Here is a 25,123-nt window from a genome sequence, read left to right as displayed (position 1 = left end):
TATTCATCCAACAAATATCCACTGGCATACAATCAATGCCATAAATTCCTCCACCAACAGAAATGACCCTATCATTCATCATACAGGTGCTCTCTCTCTCCCTCTGATAAGCTCCTAAACTTCAGGCTTGTGTCAGAGACAAAGCAATGATCAGAGCTATCTGTGGGGCTTGGTGAATCAAACATTCATCCACACTCTGGGGGCATCCTGCTGGGTGGTTGGACAGAAGCTTACCCTAATGGATACTATAAAGACTGGTGAGCCAAAACACACAACGATCACACAATCTGCTTCAAATCCCAATCCCCTGCAAGGCAGAAAGTTTTCAGAGATGGGGACTGGGGAAATAACTACCCTCTTCCATTTGCATTTGTTCCTTGAATGACACAGGACGTCTTTCCTTCTTTCTCCTCTAAGGCTTCCATTGATATTCATTTTCAGAATGGAAGAGGGCAATTTCCCTCTTACTGATTTCCTAAAAGGGATGACTCTGCCTATGATCAAATCCTACCACAGAAGCATGGGAGAGAGAAAAACTAAGTCCAGGACAACCCTCTCTGATTAAGCTGTCCAGAGTCTGAATACAAGCAACTATAGAAAGATGATATATTCTCTTTTTGTTGTTTACATTAAGCTTTTAATTTTGAGATAACTAGAGATTTACATAGTTATCTCAAAGTTTACATTTACAATGGTAAGAAACAACCCAGAGATCTCCTGTGTACCCTCCACCCAGTTTCCCCTAATGGTAACATCTTATAAAACTATAGTATAGTATCACAACCAGGGTATTGACACTGATGGTCCAGATGGAGAACATTTCCATCACCATGAGGATTCCTTGTCTTGCTCCATTGTAAACATTCCCTCTGTCTCCCATCTCATTAGCCCCTGGTAACCACTAACGTGCTCTCTCCATTTCTATAATTTTGTCATCTCAAGAATATTATACAAATGGAATCATACACTATGTAACCTTCGTGACTGGCTTTTTCACTCAGCATAATGACCTGGAGATTCATCCAGGTTGTGTGCATCAAGAGTTCACGCCTTTCTATTGCTGAGCAGTAATCCATGGTATAAATGCCCACCGCTTGTTTAACCATTCACCTGCTGGAGGACATCTGAGTTGTTTCCAGTTTTTGGCTATGATGAATAGAGCTGCAATAAACACTTGTGTACAGGTTTTTGTGTGAACAGAAGTCTTCATTCCTCTGGGATAAATGCCCAGGGATACAATTGCTGGGGTCATATGGTAGTGGCATGTCTAGCTTTTTTTTTTTTTTAATGTCAGCAGTGGAGGTGTATCATTTTACATTCCTACCAGTAATGTATTAGTGATCTAATTTTTCTGCATCCTCATTTGCTGTTGTTACTATCTTTTATTTTAGCCATTCTGATAGGTATGTAGTAATATCTCATGGTGGTTTTAATTTTCATTTCCCTAAAGGCTAATGATATTGAACATCTTTTTCATGTGCTTATTTGCCATCTGTGTATACTCTTCAGTGGAATGTCTCTTTGTGTCTTTGCCCATTTTCTAATTGGATTGTTTGTTTTTCTACCATTGAGTTTTGAGAGTTCTTTATATATTCTAGGCACATATTCTTTTAAAAGAATACTTTTAAGACATGTAGCGTTTCTTGTTTCTTGAAAATCACAACGTACTACAAAGACGGAAATACCCCGTGATCACCCAAGGTGAATAGAATGAATGAACAACATGGGGAAAGAGGCTTAATTTCTCGAGATGTTCATTTGTGTGGGTAGTGTCAGAGTTGGAGAAAAACCAACAACCTAGAGTCATAGTTTGTTTAGCCTGTTAATGGGCTAAGTCTTTTCTCTTTTCAAAAACATAAACATTCACAAGTTATAATCTACTATAGCGCTGAATGTGATTAATATTTATTATATTTAAAGGACAATATGGAAATGATTTTTACACAGGAGATAAGGTGCTGTCAACACTAGCACTTGCATAACATAAATGCCTCCTTCCAGACCCATCTGATTAAACAGCCTCAGAGCTCAGGGAAGGAAGTATGCACATACTAGCTCTCTCATCATTACACATGGCAACATAAAACCTACTGGGAATTACTCCTTTTTTTTTGAGACAGAGTCTCACTCTGTTGCCCAGGCTGGAGTGCAGTGGCACACTCTCGGCTTACTGCAAGCTCCACCTCCCAGGTTCACACCATTCTCCTGCCTCAGCCTCCTGAGTAGCTGGGACTACAAGCGCCCACCATCATGCCCGACTAATTTTTTGTATTTTCAGTAGAGATGGGGTTTCATGGTGTTAGCCAGGATGGTCTCAATCTCCTGACCTCGTGATCCGCCCACCTCGGCCTCCCAAAGTGCTGGGATTACATGCACGAGCCACCGCACCCAGCTGGGAATGACTCCTTTTAAATTGACTTAGGTTACTCAAACACTAACCAGTTCTTTTAAAAGACTGTTTGGGGCCGGGCACGGTGGCTCACGCCTGTAATCCCAGCACTTTGGGAGGCCGAGACGGGTGGATCACGAGGTCAGGAGATGGAGACCAGCCTGGCTAACACAGTGAAACCCCGTCTCTACTAAAAATACAAAAAATTAGCTGGGCGTGGAGGCACGTGCATGTAGTCCCCGCTACTTGGGAGGCCAGAGTAGGAGAATCGTTTGAACCTGGGAGGCGGAGCTTGCAGTGAGCCAAGATTGTGCCATTGCCCTCCAGCCTGGGCCGCAGAGTGAGACTCTGTCTCAAAAAAACAAACAAACAAAAACTGTTTGATCCTCCAGAAAGCAAAAATATGTCATAGGTTATTTCAAAATTCACTATAATGTATAGTTAAGCACAAATTATGTAGATCTCTGCAAAAAAGACTGTTACAAAGCTTTATGCAAATTATATCTTTTAACAAATCATTAAAAATTAATCAGGTTAGTTTTCTATTGATAGCAATGCTTTCCAAGAATTCTTTTGCTTAAGAATCATTTTATCCAGAAAATAATCATTCCCTAATTTATTTTTGCCACAAATCCCAACTCTTACACGCACTAACATATTATTTTAACTACCACCTTGACATTGAAATTTCTTTCCTAAGGAATTCAAAGTCTTACCTCTACCAAACCATTTCGCTTTTCCCATTTAATAAATATAACAAAATAATTTTGGAATATAATACAAATATTCTTATAACATTTTTAATCTTAAAATTTATACTGATTTTGCTTAAAGGACAATATCAAATATATAACATTTATCTGCCTACACTCGTTTGAACTGTTAACCTCTCACCTTCCAATTTTCTTCAAAATTCCTTCCTTAAAAAGGATGCCCTTAGATGGGACTGTCTTAATACTTCATTTTCAGTGTCCCTGATACTTTAAAAACAGTTACCCTTAAAGGCGCCTTTTGATTTGATTACATCAGTCTGGTTTAGAAAGCAACATTTTCTTAGCTAAGGTACACAGCTTTAATTCTCAATTATTTGTTTTATACTTTACTCTCTTATCTTCAGTTTTAAAACATTTCATATTTCCTAGAATTTCCCCCTTTGAAGGAATACCTTAAATAATTTATATACATTAAGCACCCAGAACAGTGCCTCGTACAGAGTACATGCTTAATAAATAGTCATTATTGTTATTATTTTCATCACAAAATCTACTCTTGGAAATTCTCCCCTTTTCTCTTTCTTTTCCTTTATGTCTCTCTGCTTTGCTTTGTTCCCCACCTTATCAACATGTCACACTTCCTTCAGCCACGAAATCACAGAACCCAGAACCTTAGCTCTTGAAGGAATCTGAGTAATCACTCAGCTACTCTTTCACAATATATATGAGGGAACAGAGGCAAAGAGAACAGGAGTGATCTGCCTTTCTGGGGTCACCCAGTGAGGCAGTCAGTCAGTAGGACTGAATTGGGAATGTCGAATAAATCCTTATTCCTTCTTAGAAACTGAGCTTTTAAAATTGTCCAACAGGTTAAGTCAGCTCTGCACATACGCAGTTCTTGGTAATATCTCTGGTGAAAAAATTGGCTTAACTATGGAAAGAACTGTCCAATTTCCAGATGTTTCAAATTGTGCCAATGATAACAGCAACTTCTAAGTTTCTGTTTCTCTCCGCACTATCCTCCCTTCTCTGACCCTGTCTCTCTCTTTCTGGCATTGTAGATATCCTTTAAACCACGAGGGTTGGTTTTTTTCTTGGGGTGGGGGTGTTGGCTGGCTGTTTTTTAAGCTACTGAGTTACTAGATCAAACCTAGGTAGGATTTGTCAGGAGTCATGAAGATACAGAAATAATGACAGAATCACCAAGACCCTTTGAAAGAATGCTTTGTCCTTTTGGCAGGGGAATCTTCTTTCTAGAGCGTCTGCTGCACGGCCAAGATGTAAGAGGAGCTTTTCTCTCTAAGTCTGGTTTACTTTTTAATTTTAAAATTTGGTTTACCGAGGCATAATTTATACACAGTAAAATTCACTCACCCTTTTCAGATGCACAGGCCTTTGTTTGCTAAAAACCACATATAATCATGTAACTACCACCAAAATCAAGACACAGAACATTTCCAACATACCAAAATGTTCCTTCATGCCTTTACAGTCAACTCCTCCTCCACTGTTTGTCAACCAGTGATGTTGATGTTCCATCCCATAGGATGGAAGATTGTATTTTGCTTTTTCCATGTATGTATTTTGCCTTTTCCAGAAGGTCATATAAGTGGAATCACACAGCTGGTAACCCTTTGAGTCAGCCTCCTTCATTTAACATGAAGTATCTGATATTCACCTATGTTGTTACATGTATCAGTAGCTCGTTTTATTGCTGAGTAATATCCCACTCTGTGGATGTATTACAGTCTGTTTTTCCATTTACCAGCTGAAAGACATTTGGGTTGTTTCCACTTTGCAGATATTATGAATAAAGCCACTATAAAGAGTTGCCTAAAGTTTTTGTGTGGACGTATGTTTTCATTTATCTTGGGTAAATATCTAGGAAGGGGACTGCTGAATCATGTTGCAAGAAATTGCCAAACTATTTTTCAAAGCAGCTGTACCATTTTATATTTCTACCAGCAACGTATGAGAATTCTAATTGCTGTGTATTCTTGTCAGCACTTTGTATTATCAGTTTTTTTTTTTGTTTCTTTTTTTGAGACGGAGTCTCGCTCTGTAGCCCGGGCTGGAGTGCAGTGGCCGGATCTCAGCTCACTGCAAGCTCCGCCTCCCGGGTTCACGCCATTCTCCTACCTCAGCCTCCCGAGTAGCTGGGACTACAGGCGCCCGCCACCTCGCCCCGCTAGTTTTTTGTATTTTTTAGTAGAGACGGGGTTTCACCGTGTTAGCCAGGATGGTCTCGATCTCCTGACCTCGTGATCCGCCCGTCTCGGCCTCCCAAAGTGCTGGGATTACAGGCTTGAGCCACCGCGCTCGGCCCGTATTATCAGGTTTCTTGTTGTTATCTCTTTTCAGGGAAATAAAGTAGCAAGAAATATTTTTAGCATACTAAACTGTTAGCAATTTAAGCAACCTTGACGCCTCTCTTTCTCTTAAAAGTCACAAGCAATCCATCAGGAAATTCTATCGACTCTACGTTTAAAATATATCCAGAATCACCACTTCTCCCCATCTTTATAACTATCTCCCTGATCTGGGCCCCTGAAACTTACCTGAATTACCAAAACATTTTCCTAACAGCTGATTCTACCTTCCTCCCCCACACTCAGATACAGACACACTGGCCTCTTTGCTGTTCCACTGATACTCCAGGCACATCCTGTGGTGTCCACTCTAACACTTCCCCCTATATCTACTTGACTACTTCCTGCCCCTTTCAAGCCTTCCTTCCAAACTCATCTTCTCTGTGAGGTTTCCTGATTAATACGTACCTACTCTTTGCCTCCCCTAGGTTCAATCTACTTTTTCTTTTCTATTACTAACAACCCTCTAACACACTCTGTATTTTATTTATTTATTGTGTATAGTATTGTTTAAGGAACGTTTCCCAACCCACTCTATCACTGCTAGAACATGAGTTCTAGGATCACAGAAATCTTTTGTTTCACGTCTTAATGTGTTTCAAGTACTGTGAACAGTGCCTAGAACGTAGTAGGTATAAAATAAATCGTTGCTGAATGACCAAACTAACACTGGCTTTGGTATCTAAGGTAGCACTAATTGGAAAGTCTGTGTGAGGCCAGATTTATAAAAGAGAAAAGCCAAGGGTAGAAAATAAAATTTGTAACATGTACACTGAAACTACAAGGCTTAGTTTCTTTAAACACAAATCTATTTGGGCAGTGTTTGCCTACAGAATTTCTGCAAAAATGTATTTTTAAAAAGTTCTCCTATTGGAGAAAGTAAATGAAACTAACCAGGTTCATATATACAAAAAAACTCCTGGCACACCAACTATACAGGTTTTTTTTTTCTTCTATAAACTTCTGCATCTGTGTAAGATGGCTCCAGAATGATTGCCAATTTTATTTTCTTAATCTAAGTTCTATTCTCCTTACCCTTGTATTTCTATTTTTTATCCTCAGGGAAAGACAGAGCAGTTACTCCTAGGGCATTCTCACATCTTCCAAAGAAATGGCATAGGTGTTAATCTTGTATTTATGTTTGATGTGGGTAATGATGGCTATGACTGGAGCTGTAGGTTTATTAATATGCAGGGCTCTCACCTCATTAGTGGCGATGTATGTTTTGAAGTGAAGCTGCGATGTTTCCTGTAATGTCGGATCTGGCCTAACAGATTTTCTCACTGTTCATTTTCTTTGTTTTTACCCATAGTCAGCACATGCTATGCTTATAGTGCTCTCACATATGCCTTTTAATAAAGACAACTTTTCAGCAGTGGTTAATTTGGTGGGCATTTCAAACATTTTTAATAATTATGTCCTCATATGAAATTATCACGTTTGGTTTATTTTAGAGAAAAGATTTTCATAATTTTTGACTCAGTAATATAAAGTATAATAAACTCTCTCCCTGGCTTGGTTTTGGAGTGATGTATTCTTATTAACTGAATAAAGTGATTAATTCATGGTTATAATAAAAACATGCCACATTCTTAGCATTCAATAGTTTATGAAGTCCCTGCACATATATCTCAATCAAATCTTAAAAAGAGCAAAATAAACAACAGTAACACCTGATTGAATATAACATCTGATGATCCATTATGAATAGCAACTGCTGTCCTTCAATTTCCAAAACAATTTCCAATTAACATAATATACTATCAAATAAACTAACTTTTACCAGACTAACAAGCCTCACGAGATGGGTGGTATGCCACTGCTTATTGCTCAGATTTCATTCTACTCTACAGTCCTCACTGGATATACACTATGGGAGAGACTCCAGGTTTTCAAGAGTTTGTTTGGAAGCCATTAACTACCTTTAATAAATTCTGTAATATACTATTTATATATCCACTTTCTATAGCTAAAATCCAGAACCACTGTATTCCAAGGAGGCCATATAAATGTGAGAAATAGTTTGTTCTCTTTTCTCATTAGATACTGAACACGTCTCCATTTCTTAATCTTTTGAAATTTGTGCCCATAAGTACAAAGCAATTTTTTTTTCTACTCTGCTTTTTAAGAACAGCATTAGAAAATGATGATCAGAGGAGAACACAGGTACTTAGACCAAGACAAAGGAGGAAGAGGTAAAGATCACTCATTAGTATTTCTCTTTCACCATCTTCTTTTCACTATCCTCTCAGAACGCCTAAACCGGGCTCCCCAGCCGCTGCAGAAGGACCCCTGTCTTTGATTTGACAATGTGACACATGTTCAGCTAGAATTCCCATCATCATTCATTTAGAGAAAGCAAAAATGAGTACATGTGCTTTTAAGAAGGAACAGCAATGAGCTTATACAGCAAAAGTGCATAAACAAGTATATTACCTATTTAATTGCCTTAGCTGAACTTAAAAGCTCTGATCTTTAATTGCCTGATTGAACTGATCTAAAAAGCTACAATTTTTTAATCAAGAAGAAAATTAAATAGCTTTTTGGTAAATAAAAAGGCATCTTTAATCTTATTTTTATGGAATCCAAGTTATTAAATATGGACAAAACCTCTAAAATATTAAGTTAACAACTACTCAATCTAGGGTAAATTTCTCATTACAATGCTTTACAAAAGTCTTCAGGGACATCCGGCTTATTTGACTCTTCATAAAAACACATGCTTTTAAGTCTAGAAAGTAAAAGTTTCCATGAATAGCTGGGAAACTCAAAAGCTAAATATGAATATATTTAATGAGGTGTATTACCACAGCATATTTATTTCTGTAGTTGAGTGGCCATAACTACTGGGACATAACTGTTCATCTGCACTGCAGTTCGTTAGTCTTTCCAAGACAGATGTAGGTGCACACTCATTCACTGAAATTCCTTGAGAGGACTTGTCAGCCCTCTACCACTGCTGCTAATCTGTCCCCAACAGATATCTTCTCACAACAAGTGGCATTTCTCTGTAGGAATTGGGCTGGCTGGCACCAACTGAAAAAATAAGTACAGGCCCAGGATTCCCTTTTGAAACCTCTATGCTCTCCATCAGTCAAACCACTGCAGCCCTTGTCCATCACTAACAAAAGAGCCCTTTCTTAGCCCAAGTTGCAACCAGGGATGGAAAAAAGGACCTACTGGCTTCTGACAGGCTCTGGTCAACCAAGTTTGGTCACAGTGATCATAAAGTGATTATACTGAGAATCTGACCCTCGACATTATTTTTAGATCCAGACAAATCCATTTGAAACATGTCTATCAAGATCCCATTTCAAATTAAAATTTTAGTTATTTCCCCCAAACCCAGAGTAAAAATTAAAATAAAAAAAATTTAGATAGAGGAATACGAAAAGGTACATCAACTTATCAGCATGATTTCTAATTTTAAAGAAGAAAAATCAAGATAATGGCAGAATAACTAAAACGTATTTCCCTATCCACCATAGTTCTTTGTGCTACTAAGATTCCTTGCACAAAGTTATAGCTAGAGAGGGATTTCATTATAAGCCAGAATTAACCTGTATGCCCAGAGTACATGATGATCCTAACACTCACTTTCTAATAACACTCGAATTTCCATGGCACTGTCCGTTTAAAGAAAGCTTTGCTATTAAGAATGGATGTTTTCCCTTTAGTTCTTTTGTCAAATGGATGGCAGATGTCCATTTTAAAAAAATCAATAAAATTTTGAGAACTGACCATTGGGTTAATTCTTATTAAAATGGCTGTCACCACTTTATGGGTTGCTGGGTGTGGGGAGGTAAAAGTACAGGGAATAGAAACAATATAAGTTATACAACGTTAAATATTGTTACCTCTTACTCTTGGTAGTCAAAAATGCTCAATTTTTCTTTCATCAACCAAATGTGTTTACACACTTATTTATACCCAGAGAAAGTAATACTAACAAAACTCACTCTCCCTACACTTACCTTTCGCACCAACTATACTCTAGAAATGGAGTGGACTGGCTTTAAAAAGAAATCTAGTTTATGATTTCATTTAGTCAGAATAAATACCTTCAAAAACCTGAATATTTTATTTGTCAAAATCTAGATACCCTTATTAAAAAGAAGGAGCAGGATTTCAGAAGAGATGTGGAATCACTAGGATATTAAAACCACCACAAAAGAAAACAACCTGTAGTGACAGATATGACATCACAGTTGAAAATATCAGTTGTTTTCTCCATCTCACAGTTTACACTCTTAAAAAAAAAACTTTCCTTTAATCATATCTAATGTGTATGCTGTTCCATTCCCCAAATGCACATAAAGCTAAGATGAGCAGATGTGTAAAATTAAACAGCACTGTTAGTAACACTAGGCCTTGAAGTTGCTTTGTTAAAGTCTCTTTCTCACTTAATAATTTGCTCCAAATGAATTAAGATATTTTGGAAACATTAAAAAAACAAAAGGAGATTCCTTTTGCAATATTCAACAGTTATCTGATTATTCTCTCATGTGTTCTGTTACCGGACAAGGGGACTATTCCTGATGCTTCCACCAATATCTTATTTAAAGTTTTACTTTTGGCCAGGCGCAGTGGCTCACATCTGAATCCTAGCACTCTGGGAGGCCAAGGTAGGAGGATTGCTTGAGGCTAGGGGTTTAACACCAACCTGGCCAACATAGCAAGATCCCATCTTTAAAAAAAATTAAAAATAAAGTTTTTCTTTCCAGATATGTGAAGCAATCTCTTAAGGAACAGTGTGTGATACTATCTGAAATGTTACTAGAAGGAAGGATGTAACTGTACAGAAAGCAAAGGTTTTGCATTAACAAGAGTTAAGTAAGACAAACAAGATCCTGTTATTTTCAAATACTATGAAATATCTTTTTACAAGTTTGACAAAGGTGATTCACAAAAACACGCTACCAAGTTTATAATCTAAATGAGAGCAGTTGATGGAGAAAACAAGAAAAATAACATTTATAAAGCAGCCATCTTTTTGAGTACCAGATGTATCAGCTGGCTTAAATGTCAGAACACTTACTTTAAAAATCAAGGTATCTGGAGAGACCCAACCCCACCCAATTAAGCCCAAGCTTATAAGCCCAGCACATACCTCTATGTAAAATCTTTAAACTCCACAAATAAGTAAGGCCTTTAACAACCTAAATTTAGGAAAAAGAAAACAGTACAATTATCAATTATGGTTTTTATAAGGAACTTTCCATATTTAAATATATCAACATTTTTTTTTGAGACAGGGTATCACCCTGTCACCTAGGCTGAAGTGCTGTGGGGTACAATCACTGCTCACTGTAGCCTTGACCTCCTGGGCTCAAGCAATCCTCCCCCTTCAGCTGCCTGAGTAGCTGAGACCACAGATGTGTACCACCACGCCTGGCTATTTTTTTTTTCGGTAGAAACAGGGATCTCACTAATGTTGCCTAAGCTGGTCTTGAACTCCTAGGCTTAAGTGATCCTCCTGCCTCAGCCTCCCAAAGTGCTGGGATTACAGGCGTAAGCCACCACGCCTGGCCTAACTCTTCCTTTAAAACTCTGTCAATCAATAAGCATTTACTGAACATCTCCCGTTTCTGTGTGAGGCTTTGCGGGAAAACCAAATGCAAAAGCCACAGTTCCTACCTTTAATGAGCTTATAATCTTCTGAAGATAAGGTACTCCAAATGAAAGAAATAAGTGCATGTGTATATAAAATAATCTGGAAGTACCTATGCTGAATTCATAATGATGCTAAGCCAGGCAAGGAGACGGACAGGAAAAACGGACAATGGCTTTCTTAATTTTCTATACTTCTCTGTGTAAAACTTTTTCTGAAGTCAGGACACTTATGACCAAGGAGAAACTTTTCTTCTGAGACAAGATCTCACTCTGTTGCCCAGGCTGGAGTGCAGTGGTGCAATCATAGCACACTGTAACCTCAAACTCCTGGGATCAAACAATCCTCCCATCTCAGCCTCCTGAGTAGATGGGACTACAGGTGCACACCACCACACCCTGCTAATTTTAAAATATTTTTTGTAGAGATTTGATCTTGTTTTGTTGTCCAGGCTGGTCTTGAACTCCTGGCCTCAAGGGATCCTCCTGCCTTGGCCTCCCAAATCCCTGGGACTACAGGTGGGAGTCACCATGCCTGGCCTGGAGAGACATTTTAAAAAAGTCAACTGATGAAATAAGGCAGTGGGTAGAATAGAAACTGCTTTTCCCATCAGGAGTCAGAAAGGTTTACTAAGGTGTTGTGTCTTGAGTAACGGATTTAACTTAAATGAAAAAAAGAGAAGGAAGTGTTTAGGTGAAGGTAAAAATATATAATCAAAGTATTGGGGCAATATACTCTTCCAAAATATCAAAGTCATGAAAGACAAACACTGAGGCATTAGAGAGACATGACAACCAAATGCAAAGAATAATCCTAAACTTCCAGAACCAGAATTTTTTTTCTTTGGTCTATACAGGGTATTATTGGACAATTGGTGGAATTCAAATAAGGGCTGTTGAGTAGATAATAATATTGCATCAATACTAGTTTCCTGATTTTAATCAGTGATTACGTAAGATAATGTGTTTGTTCTTAGGAAACAGCTACCTAACATATTTTGGGATAAAGGCCGTGGTATCTGTAACTTATTCTCAAATGTTTCAGGAAAAAATATGTTTATAGATTTTTAACCAAATGTGGCAAACTGTTAACAACTAGGGAATATAGGTGAAGCATCTGTGGGAATTTTTTGTATTCGTCTCACAACTTTTCTGTAATTCGCCGGGCGTGGTGGCTCAAGCCTGTAATCCCAGCACTTTGGGAGGCCGAGGCGGGTGGATCACGAGGTCAGGAGATCGAGACTATCCTGGCTAACATGGTGAAACCCCGTCTCTACTAAAAATACAAAAAACTAGCCGGGCGTGGTGGCGGGCGCCTGTAGTCTCAGCTACTTGGGAGGCTGAGGCGGGAGAATGGCGTGAACCCGGGAGGCGGAGCTTGCAGTGAGCCAAGATCACGCCACTGCACTCCAGCCTGGGAGATACAGCGAGACTCCGTCTCAAAAAAAAAAAAAAAAAAAAAAAAAAAGACTAAAATAATCTCAAAACAAAAAGGTCCCCCCAAATTTATAAAGTATATTGGAGTAGGAAAGAACGAAGTATATCAAGATGGTCCTCACAAGCCAGTCTGGCTAGCGCAAAGCATATATGTTGACAAGGCAAGGTATTAAAAAGGCAGGTCAAGGAAATAAAAATGAGAAAATACAAACATCTGAATTAGATTTGCAGTTTTCACTTTCATAGCATGAGTTAAGAGTAATTAGTTGAATGAGATACTGAGAAAAAGGTGTTTTCATGACCCTAAGTATATGGGTTACAAGTACTCCCTTCTATGTGGAAATTTTAATCAGTGGTCACCATTAAAAACTTAAAAAATCTTTACATATAGGCCGGGCGCGGTGGCTCAAGCCTGTAATCCCAGCACTTTGGGAGGCCGAGACGGGTGAATCACGAGGTCAGGAGATCGAGACCATCCTGGTTAACACGGTGAAACCTCGTCTCTACTAAAAATACAAAAAACTAGCCGAGCGAGGTGGCGGGCGCCTGTAGTCCCAGCTACTCGGGAGGCTGAGGCAGGAGAATGGCATAAACCTGGGAGGCGGAGCTTGCAGTGAGCTGAGATCCGTCCACTGTACTCCAACCTGGGCGGCAGAGCGAGACTCCGTCTCAAAAAAAAAAAATCTTTACATATAAATTGCTGTAAAAGGAAATGCACATGTTTTATTCATAACCATTGACCCTATATGCACATGAGTGTGAACTTACCAATTTCAAGGTTGACTATTCATAATTTGACACCAGATACACTGAACAAATCACTACTAGTCAAAATTTACTGTAAGATTTAAAAGTATTCATCATTATAGAGAATTCCGGGTAAGTCAGGACTATAAGAACAAGAAAACCTACCATTACCATGAGAAGTAACTGAGTGGTTTACATATCTTGAAAATGGTAAGAAGTGCGTTAGGGGCTAAATATGCAAGGATTCGAGTTGATCAAGGAAGCCTAAGAGCAACTGTAAAATAAGAAATGCAATGGGAGAAAGCCAATTTCCAAAAGATCTAGAAGACAAAAATCTGTATCAATTAATACTGAGCAGAGGTTAACATATTTTAATTGTTCTCAAAGGGTGCAATGTGCTCCTGAAAGATTTGCTTACATAGATTCATCAATCCCGGTATATGTTTGTCTATTTTAAGAGAACAGCATACATTTTTATACCAAATGACTTCTTCCAGAGTTTGGAAATAACTGGCATTACAATAAAACACATGTATTCTGGACAGGAAGACAATACAGCAAGAAAATATCAAAATATTAATAATGATAATTTTATCACAGAAGGAAACATAGCAAAAATATTTCTTTAAATGTTTATAAAAAGTAACATCCATAACGATAACAATTTTCTCTCTGAGTAATAGGAGGAGGTCATCTTATTTAGCATGGAGGTGATCATCTTCTCCGTTCTGAGGAAGTAGGGTTAAAATTTTCAACTTAGAAGCTTAGCTGCATGTTATAAAAACTATCCATTAAAGATAGCTCACCACTAAAAATTGGTTCCATACAAAATGAATTTTCAGAAAACATGTAAGGAAAGGCAATCCAATATATTCTGATTATCAGGTAGAAAAAGTAAAACAAATACTGATTTTATAATATTTGCTAAAATTATTCACTCTGTTAGAGATTCAAAAAGAAAATATTCTTATTCTTTGTCAAAATACACTACATTTTCCTTTAGAAACATGTAAATTCTGGTGAAAAAGGAGCTAGAAATCTGTGAACTGAAAAATCTAAAGGATATTATTGGTATTCAGTAGGCTGGGTTTCACAACAATGACTTGACAAAGCCTTGACACTAAAAGTACTTATATCTGTTGTCAATCACTCGCTCCTTGACATGTCAAGTGCACCTCCTTTCAGGGACAACTTCAATCAACATTAGCACTCAAAATACAGTACACAGTGTCACTGCTTCAGAAATGAGAAGAAAAACAGAATGTGTTGGGTGGCAGGGAAAGGCAGAAAGGCATTCATTCCTCTTTATAGGAGACCATATTCAAATGGATAGCAGAGAAAAACCACTGAGTCACTGAGCAAGTTGGAAGGCTGAAACCAGGTATGTATAAATTCCTTGGGTGGGGGGGAACTCTCTTGCCATACATTTTACAGGAGAAAATTTGAATAACATATCACAGAGGTCGACAGAGGTCCATGCTGTAATGAACCTTGGACCTATGAATCTGCCTTGCATGCCAGATTATTAGACCCTGGAAAATAAAGTTAATTTGGGAAAAGAGAGATACCTAAAGACATGAAAAGAATCTGAAGCAATTGTGTTGCTCCATTATTTTCTCATTCATAAGTCTCTTTTTTTATTTTTTAGCCTAGCTCTTTCTTTCACTCTTGCCTCTATTTTTTTTTTTTTTTCTCTCATTCTGTTAGGAGAACACACTGAGAAAGCAAGGGGTCTGGTGTCAGACAGCCCTGTGTTCAAATTTGTACTGACTAATTAGATGATAACTCTGGGCAAGCTGGTTAACTTTTCCAAACCTCATCTTGCATGTGCACAGAGTATGTTCAATAATCCACACTTTACATGGTGGCTGTAAAGACTAAATGACATAATACTTGTATAGACAGCATGCATTAGTGATTAGCACAGGAAGTATTCAATATACACCGATTTTCCCACTCTCTCTTTCTGATTCTGTTGCTTTTCACTTGGCAATAGCACCCTTGTGCTTTCTTGGCCTCAATGAGGGAACTCAAGGGAAAGATGTTGATGCCATCTTCAGTACACTTTTGGAGAGATGACCAAGGATACTGGGAACACAATCAGACTGTGGGAATATTTAGTTTACACACCATAACCCACAGCCCATCAATTTGCTAGTCTTATTTTGACTAGTACAACCCTCCTAGTGTCAGGTATTAGCCATGGGCCAATCTGGTGTTCGTCAGCTGCAACAAATGATCATTCAAATTTGTAGCCTATTCAGGATACATTAAAAAAAAAAAAAAAACACTTTGGAGGCATTACACAAACCCAGGCTCCTGCAGAATTTATAAAAAGTGGCAGACAAAAAGCAAAATTATTAAAAGCATTTCTTCTACTACAGCTGTATGTAGTTTTCATTACTATGACATGATGAGTCATAAAAGCTGGAGAAATTGGACACATATTTAGGGGGAAAAACCCCTAATAAAAAAAATGTAAGAGCAAATATAAACAATCCTTTGGAGTAGCACTTACTTTAATGCCTTTCACTAAAATAATTTGTGTCATATTTTCATTCACTTAATAGGCAAGCCCTGCATTTGACGCTGAATTATTTTTTCTGCTGACTCTATTCACTTCAACAGTCTTCCTACTCCAGTAGAATTGAAAAGATTGGTGGCCTTGTGTGGATGCCCTAAACAAGAGGGAAGTAAGATTTATGAAGTTCAGGAAGAACATGCTTCTCTACTGAAGATGGGAGATTTCTATTTTTGCCAAGTTCCATAGATAATTGAGTATATAGAACTTGTATACTTTTTTCTTTTTCAATTGGTATCCTTGCCTTTTTTTGCCCTTTATTATACATGTTATTAAACTTTACAGCCAAGAACTGCCAAAAGCCACAAAGCATTCACTCTCCTGGCATTAGAACAGGAAATGAAACATTTTTATTTTCATCTAAAATAGTGATTTAAGTACTCAAATTTCATACTAATCTACCTACACATGTAGATGAGAAGCTACTTAGCAGAAATAGCATCAGAAAAGAAAGTTCTCATCACCCAGGGCAGTTCACACTAATAATTAGAAAGAAAAAAGGAAAGCTGTGAATTACAATGAACTAAGACTAAATAAGTGTCCATGTTGGATTAAAGAATTTGAGTTGTCAGTCTGATGCATAATGAATGTGAAAATCAGCCATTTAATTATATGGCACATGGTACAATCACTTTGTTCTGCAATAAACCACTGAAGTTATCATAGTGCCTTTAGCTTAGCAATTGTTTACTATTACACCACCCCATGACTCCTCTCAGACACTGTTTAACCTACATTATTATAAATGTGAAATACGGAACTTATGAGAACATTATAGTAATGTTAGTTCAATTTCATCAGTATATTAGTGTATATAGAAAGTACATGAATATGGAAAAAATGCTTTAAATCACAAAGGGAATAAATTTCTAGATATAGTTGATGAAAAAATTAAAAACCAAGAACATAAAAAGACTGCAAAAAATCTTTACTAATACTACTTTGTTCTTAACAAATTAGTGTTTTCTCATAGACTGCTTTAATAACTCAGACTTTTTAAGTATTTGCAAAACATATGCTAATCATAACTACAAAATGTAAAAACAAAACAAAAAAGCAGTTTTTTTGTTTTTGTTTTTTTTTAAGAACAACTTGGAAATTTTACGAGTCAACAAGAACAGCAAGGTCCCTGCAAACACATGAAACTAGAACAGGTTGGAATACATAAGTGTGTGACTATGTTGTGACAGTGGGTGGGCTGGTCTATGAAAAGAAGAAAGAACAAAACAGGAGAAAGTCAAGAAGGTCTTGGGAGCCAACTGGGATTGAAGAACAAGAAAAGACATTGAGAATATAAGAAGAGTGAGCTTGATTAGAAGGATTAAATCACTCAAATTTCCTAAAACTGAAGCCATATACTTACTGCTACTGCAATTCTTCCAAGGACGTGTTCTGGCATTTTCCTATATACATCCAAAGATCCCCCTGTAGAGATAAACATGCCATATTACTACAAATGAAACTACCCGAACAATGCACTGGGCTCCTCCTGTGTATTCACTGTGAGACTATGTTCTTACACTTCCTACACCATACATTGGATGTGTAGTATAAAACTTGTTTTTAGTCCAATGTTATCTATAACATAATAATACTTCCTGATGAAGTATAAGTGGATATTTTCATTTTATTCTGAAGTGTATAGTTGCATACATGACAAACTGAAAGAAACTAGTCAAAGGCAAGCTAAGAAACTATACTTTATGTAAACTTAAATACATACACAAAATTATAAAGATCAATATGACAATTACATTTAGGTGCCTGCCTTTTGTAACAGTTTTTCTCAAATGTAAATCCGGGTAATATCTTAGAATTTTCACATTAATCCAACAAAAGCTGGAATATATGCAGAGAACCACTACTTTGCTCATTAATGATATGATTATGAGATCTATTTTAACAATATGTAATCATCTTTAAGAGTCAAATTGAGGTATAGTCTTTCAGTTCTACAAAAAAATTATTTCAGAGTATTTGACAAATATTTTTATATGCATACAGACACATGCATGTATTATATATATGACTACTGGCTTTATATTTATCCCATTTAAAGCAGATACAGAAAAATGATCACTCTTAGTTAACCTTTACTCATAGTTTGCAGATTTGAACAAGAAACTGGGAAACCAAAGTGTAACTAAACATTACACTTTGGCTCTGGGTGCTACTGGGAAGATAATGAAAAAAAATCTGATATGAACTGAACCATCCTTATTTACTAAAATGACATTTTTATTACAGATGTAATAAAAGTGAGAATACAGCAGAAAAACATTTTATGTTCTCATTGATCTTTCAGATAAATTGGCAGTATGAAGGATAAACAGAATAAAAAAGATCAAGCTTTACATGCTGGTATTTGCAAGACTGACAAATGCAGCTTATTGGACCAATCCCTTATGAAGTGAATGACCTGAATGGCTTAAAACTAGGAGGTGAAAATCCATCCAGATGTACCAGTAACAACTTCTAAGAGAATTCACTTTTACAAAGGATATAAATCAGGGCTTAATTAACTAAATGGACAATGGTTTCAACAAGCTAAACCCAAAAAGCAAAGATTACCTTACCACAATTATCAGTAGAAGAAGCCAAAAAGGAATCTAATTTTGAGGTAGTTCACTGGTTTTTAACCTCAGTTAGACCCGCTTTCCTTAACTATTCATATGGCTAAATCTTTACACAGCTGGCTCTGTGCCATCACTGATTCATCTTGTCCTTTTCATGTCCATTAGAGAAAAATGTCATCGGTGAAAAAACGATGTGGCAGATCCACTCAGGATTAAGAGTTCCTGTTAAGTTTGATGAGTTCTTTTTCTGCAATTCAGTAATTCTTATCAGGTTAAAAATGGCAGAGGGGGTTGGTTTAATTTTTCTCTGTTTTATTATCATTTCTATCCTACAGATCTATCAAAAATGGCAACTCTTAGACCTATCAAACATTAGTGCAGAAAAGGACATTAAAGATCAGTCCAGCGACCTTACTTGACAGGTGGGGAAAATAATCCCAGCGATGTGAATGTTCTAGTTAAAGCCAGGAGTCAGCTGATGGCAGAGCTCAGAGAAGACCTGAACCTTTGAAGTTTCAGAAGTTAAAGATTTAAAAGGTGGCCAGGCACAGTGGCTCACACCTGTAATGCCAGCACTTTGGGAGGCCAAGGTGGAAAGATCACTTGAGGTCAGGAGTTTGAGACCAGCCTAGGAGACATGGTGAAACCCCATCTCTACCAAAAAAATAAAAATGAGCTGGGCAAGGTGGTGTACACTACTCTGTAGTCCCAGCTACTCAGAAGGCTGAGGCAGGAGAATTGCTTGAACCTGGGAGGCGAAGGTTGCAGTGAGCAGAGATTGCACTACTGCACTCCATCCTGGGTGACAGAGCGAGACCCTGTCTCAAAAAAAAAAAAAAAAAAAAATTAAAAGGTTTCCCCATGATGTGACATAGCTTGAGAATCACACGTGAACCTTTTGCAGTTTAAAAAGTCTCATGCAATGTGATACTACTATGATGCAAACTGACAGAATTTAATTTTAGCTGAGGTAGTGGTATTCAAGGCATTTAGAAACTCATTCATCTGTGGCTCGGTAGGTTTGAACTTTTTGCTCATGATTCCAAAGTTACTGGTTTGTTCTCTGTGATCTGTCACTTTTCTTTGTTCCTTGAAGTCATATGTAACCAAATATCATTCTGAAGTAGAAAAGTATAATAACTGAAATGAAAATTTATTAGACAGGATCAACAGCGTATCTGAGAAAGCAGAAGAAAGAATCAAAGGAGGTAAAGATAGGTCAATGGAGATTATCCAGTCTAATGATGAAAAGAAAAGAAAATGAAGAAAAATGAACACATTCTCAGACACCTGGAGAACACCATCCAGCATACAAACATACGCATAACAGGAGATTAGAAAGGGAGGAGAAAAGGAAGGAATGGAAAGAATATTTGAGAAAACAATGACCCCAAACTTCCTAAATTTGATGTTAAAAAGTGAATTTACACATCCAAGAAGCTCAGTATACTTCACATAGGATAAAGTCAAAAGAGATCTATACCTATACACATTATTATCAAACTATCCATAGCCAAAGACAAAGAAAATCTTGAAAGCAGCAAGAGAAGTGACATTTCAGTTACAAATAATCCTCAAAAAGATCAAGAGCTGATTACTCATCAGAAACCACAGAGGTCAGAGGCAGGCGAATGACATATTTGAACAGCTGAAAGAAAAAGATTGTAAACCAAAAATTCTATATCCAGCGAAAACTATTCTACAAAACTGAAGGAGAAATTAAGATACTCTCAAATAAACTGGAAAATTTATCTCAGAATACTGAGAATTAATCATTAGTTGGCCTACCCTACAAGAAATAAAATACAGTCTTTCAGACTGAAGGAAATTTAGACTGAAGTTAAAAGACAGTAACTCAGATCCACATGAAGAAATAAAGAACACTGGTAAAGGTAACTGCATAGGCAAATATAAAAGACAGGATAAATGTATGTTTTGTTTGTATCTCTTTTGTTCTCCTATATGACTTAAGAGACAATGGCATAATTTTAAATTTGTTTTGGACACACAATGTATAAGAACGTAACTTATATGACAATAACAGCATAAAAGAGATGAGAAGAAATTGAGCAATACAGAAGCAAAGTTCACTCTGTCGCCCGGTCTAGAGTGCAGTGGCGCGATCTCGGCTCACTGCAACCTCTGCCTCCTGGGTACAAGCTATTCTCCAGCTTCAGCCTCCCGAGTAGCTGGGATTACAGGCATGAACCACTGCGTCTGGCTAATTTTTGTATTTTTTTTTTTTTTTTAGTAGAGATGGGGTTTCACCAAATTGGCCAGGCTAATCTCGAACTCCTGATCTCAGGTGATCTGCCCACCTCGGCCTCCCAAAGTGCGGGGATTACAGGCATGAGCCACCATGCCCGGCCTTTTGTATACTATTAAAATAAAGTTAGTATTAATCCGAAGTAAATTGTTATAAGTTAAGAAGTTAATTGTAATCCCTAGGGCAACATTAACAATATAACTAAAAAAATAGAGCAAAAGAAACCATGGGAAATTTAAATGGTACATTTGAAAATATCTATTTGACATAAAAAAAGCAATAACAGAACATGAAATGCATGACACATAGAAAACAAATAGAATGGGAGAGATACATCTCACCTTGTTAGTAATTAAATTAAATGTAAAAGGTTTAAGTACTCTAATTAAATAAGAGATTGGCAGAATTAATTTTTTAAAAAATGATCCAACTATATGCTGTCTACAACAGAGGTATTTTACATTTAAAGACACAAACAGGTTGAAAAATGATGAAAAAAGATATACTATTCAAATAGTAACCAACAGGGAGCTGGAGTGACTATACTAGTGGAAAAAATAGTCTTTTAGATAACTATTATTAAATATTGTTACTAGAGACAAAGACATTTTCTAATGATAAAAGGATCAACCAACCAAGAAGACATAACAATTATAAACATGCATGCACCTAGCATGCATGCCAAAATATATGAAACATAAACTGAAAGAACTGAAAGGAGAAACAGACAACTCAAAATTATTAGTTTTTCAGACTTCAATATCTCACTTTCAGAAAAGGACAAAACTACACAGAAGATTAATAAGAAAATACTGAACAGTATTACAAACCAATCAGAATTAACTGACATGAAAAGGATACTTCACTTAACCACAGGAGAATACATTCTTCTCAAGTGCATATATGTGGAAATTAAACAGCACATACCTAAATAAAAATGGGTCAGAAAGAAATCACAAGAGATTTCTGTCATAGAAAAATGGAAAATACTTTGAGATTAATGAAAATAACACAACATACCAAAACTTCTAGGATGCAACTAAAGCCATGCTTAGAGGAAAATTTATAACCTACATTAAAGAAGAAGAAAGATCTCAAATCAATATCCTAACTTTCTACCTTAAGCAGAAGAAGAACATCAAGCTAAAACTAAACTCAAAGCAGAAAAAAAGAAAATAATAAAATTAAAGCAGAAATAAACAAAACAGAGAACAGAAAAAAACAATAGAGAAAATCAATGAAACCAAAAGTCGGTTTCATTTTAAATGAAAAAAAAATCTTTTGGCTGGGCATGGTGGCTCATGCCTGTAATCTCAGCCCTTTGGGAGGCCGAGGCAGGCAGATCACCTGAGGTCGGGAGTTCAAGACTAGCTTGACCAACATGGAGAAACCCTGTCTCTACTAAAAATACAAAATCAGCTGGGCGTGGTAGCGCACGCCTGTAATCTCAGCTACTCCGGAGGCTGAGGCAGGAGAATGGCTTGAACCCGGCAGGCAGATGTTGCGCTGAGCCGAGATCGCGCCATTGCACTCCAGCCTGGGAAACAAGAGCGAAATTACGTCTCAAAAAAAAAAAAAAAATTTTTTTTTTTTTTTTTTTTTTTTAAACAGAGAAACTGACAAACTTTTAGCTACACTGACCAAGAAAATAAGTGAGGAGACTCAAGAAACTAAAATCTGGAATGGAAGAGGGAACATTACTACCAACTTTGCAGAAATAAAAAGGATTATAAGAGAATTTTCAGAACAACTGTGTATCAATAAATTAGAAAACCTAGATGAAACAGATTAATTCTGAGAAAAACACAAACTACCAAAACTGACTCAAGAAAAAATAAAAAATCTGACTAAACCTGTATATAAAAAGAGATTGAGTTGGTAATAAAAAAAAACTAACCACAAATACTATTCAGCTTTTAAAAGGAAGAAAACTCTGATACATACTACAACATGGATGAACCTTAAGGACATAATGCAAAATGAAATAAGCCAGACACAATAAGACAAATACTATGTGATTCCAATTATATGAGGTACCTAGAGTAGTCAAATAGAGACAGAGTATAATGCTGTTTGCCAGGGGCTGGGAGCGGGGGTGAATGGGGAGTTTTTATTTAATAGTTATTGAGTTTCAGTTTTGCAAGATAAAAAGAGTTCTGGAGATGGATGGTGGTAACAGTTGCACAACCATGTTAATGTACTTCACACTGCTGAATTACACATTTAAAATGGCTGACACAGTTTGAATATTTGTCCCCTTCGAAACTCATGTTGAAATTTCATTCCCACCAGGCAAAGTGGCTCAAGCCTGTAATCCCAGCACTTTGGGAGGCCGAGACGGGCGGATCACGAGGTCAGGAGATGGAGACCCTCCTGGCTAACATGGTGAAACCCCGTCTCTACAAAAAAATACAAAATAACTAGCAGGGCGAGGTGGTGGGCGCCTGTAGTCCCAGCTACTCGGGAGGCTGAGGCAGGAGAATGGCGTAAACCCGGGAGGCGGAGCTTGCAGTGAGCTGAGATCCGGCCACTGCACTCCAGCCTGGGCGACAGAGCCAGACTCCGTCTCAAAAAAAAAAAAAAAAAAAGAAATCTCATTCCCAATGATGAAGATGGGGCCTAGTGAGAGGTGTTTGGGTCAAAGGGGTGGATCCCTCATGAATGACTTGGTGCCATTCTCACAAAATTGAGTGAATTCTCACTCTAAGTTCCTGCAAGATTTGGTTGTTAAAAAGGGTATGGAACCTCCCTCCTCTCTCTCTTGCTCCATGAATGGAAGCTTCCTGAGGCCCAGACCATAAACAGATGCTGGGCACCATGTTTCTTGTACAGCCTGCAATATCATGAGCCAAATAAACCCCTTTTCTTTATAAATTACCCAGTCTCAGGTATTCCTTCATAGCAACACAGGATGGACTAATAAAACGGCTAGTAAGGTTTAAATTTTTGTATGAGTATTATACCATAATTTAAAAAAAAAAAAAACCACACTAATGACACACCCCAAAAACACCAGAACCAGATGATTTCACTGGTGAATTCTATCAAATGTTTAAAGAAGAATTAACATCAGGCATTTGAAAAAATGTTCAACATCACTAATTATCAGGGAAATGCAAATCAAAACCACAATGAGATATCCTCTCACTCCAGCTAAAATGGCTTTTATCAAAAAGACAGGGAATAACAGATGCTCGCAAGGATATGGAGAAAGGGGAACCTTCATACACTACTGATGGGAATGTAAACTAGTACAGCTACCATGGAAAACAGTATGGAAATTCCCTAGAAAACTAAAAGTATAACTACCTTATTATGATCCAGTAATACCACCATTGGGTATATATCCAAAAGAAAGGAAATCAGTAAATTGAAGAGATATGTGCACTCTAATGTTTACTGCAGCACTATTCACAATAGCCAAGATATGAAATCAATCTAAGTGTCCATCAAAGAAAAAATAAAGATAAAGAAAATGTGGTACATAAACACAATGAAATATTATTCAGCCATAAAAAGAATGAAATCCTGTTATTTGCAAGAACATGGGTATTATTTTAAATGAAATAATCCAGACACAGAAAGACATACATGCTCTCTCACTGATATGTGGGAGCCAAAAACAAATGATCATGGAGACATAGTAGAATGATGATTACCAGAGACTGAGAAGGATAGTGAGAAAGATAGGACAAAGAGGGGTTGGTTAATGGGTAAAAAAGTATAGTCAGATAGAAAGAATAAGATCCAGTGTTTGATACCACAACAGGGTGACCACAATTAATAATTTATTGTATATTTCAAAATAACTACCCAAGTGGAATTGCAATACTCCTAACACAAAGAAATGATAAATGTTTGTGGTCATGCATATCTCCATTACTCTGAGTTGATTACTACACATTGTATGCTTGTATCAAAATATTATTATATATGTACTCCATAAATACGTAAAATAATATGTCTCCATAAAAATATTTATTTATTTATTTATTTATTTTGAGACAGAGTCTCTGACACCCAGGCTGGAGTGCAGTGGCATGATCTTGGCTCACTGCAACCTCCACCTCCTGGGTTCAAGCGATTCTCCTGCCTCAGTCTCCCAAGTAGCTGGGATTACAGGCATATGCCACCAGGCCCAGCTAATTTTTTTTGGTACTTTTAGTAGAGATGGGCTTTCACCATGTTGGCCAGGCTGGTCTCAAACTCCTGACCTCAAGTGATCCACCTGCCCTGGCCTCCCAAAATGCTGAGATTACAGGCATGAGCCACCCTACCCAGCCCATACATTTTTTTTAAAAAAGAATTAACATGAATCCTTCATAAACTCTTTGAAAAAACAGAAGAGGTGGCAACACTTCTGAACTCATTCTATAAGGCCAGAACTATCCTGACACCAAAATTAGACACTGACATCACAAAAAAAGAAAACTAG

General features: G+C 37.2%; 1 protein-coding gene across 19 annotated transcripts in view; it reads right to left on the bottom strand.

Moving 5' to 3' along the window:
- MAP2K5 (mitogen-activated protein kinase kinase 5) overlaps window positions 1–25,123 on the bottom strand; it is a 264,267-nt gene that overhangs the window by 134,251 nt on the left and 104,893 nt on the right. For all 19 annotated transcript variants that reach the window (XM_045395630.3, XM_065548107.2, XM_045395631.3 and 16 more), the window contains 2 exons: window positions 17,210–17,271; window positions 10,582–10,630 (listed from right to left, as the gene is read on the bottom strand). In XM_045395630.3, the coding sequence (XP_045251565.2) occupies window positions 10,582–10,630; window positions 17,210–17,271 (111 nt within the window). The remainder of the gene's footprint in view (window positions 1–10,581; window positions 10,631–17,209; window positions 17,272–25,123) is intronic.

This window comes from Macaca fascicularis, chromosome 7 (genome assembly GCF_037993035.2).
Source record: "Macaca fascicularis isolate 582-1 chromosome 7, T2T-MFA8v1.1".
Lineage (NCBI taxonomy): Eukaryota > Metazoa > Chordata > Mammalia > Primates > Cercopithecidae > Macaca > Macaca fascicularis.
This window is presented reverse-complemented; position numbering and strand designations above follow the sequence as displayed.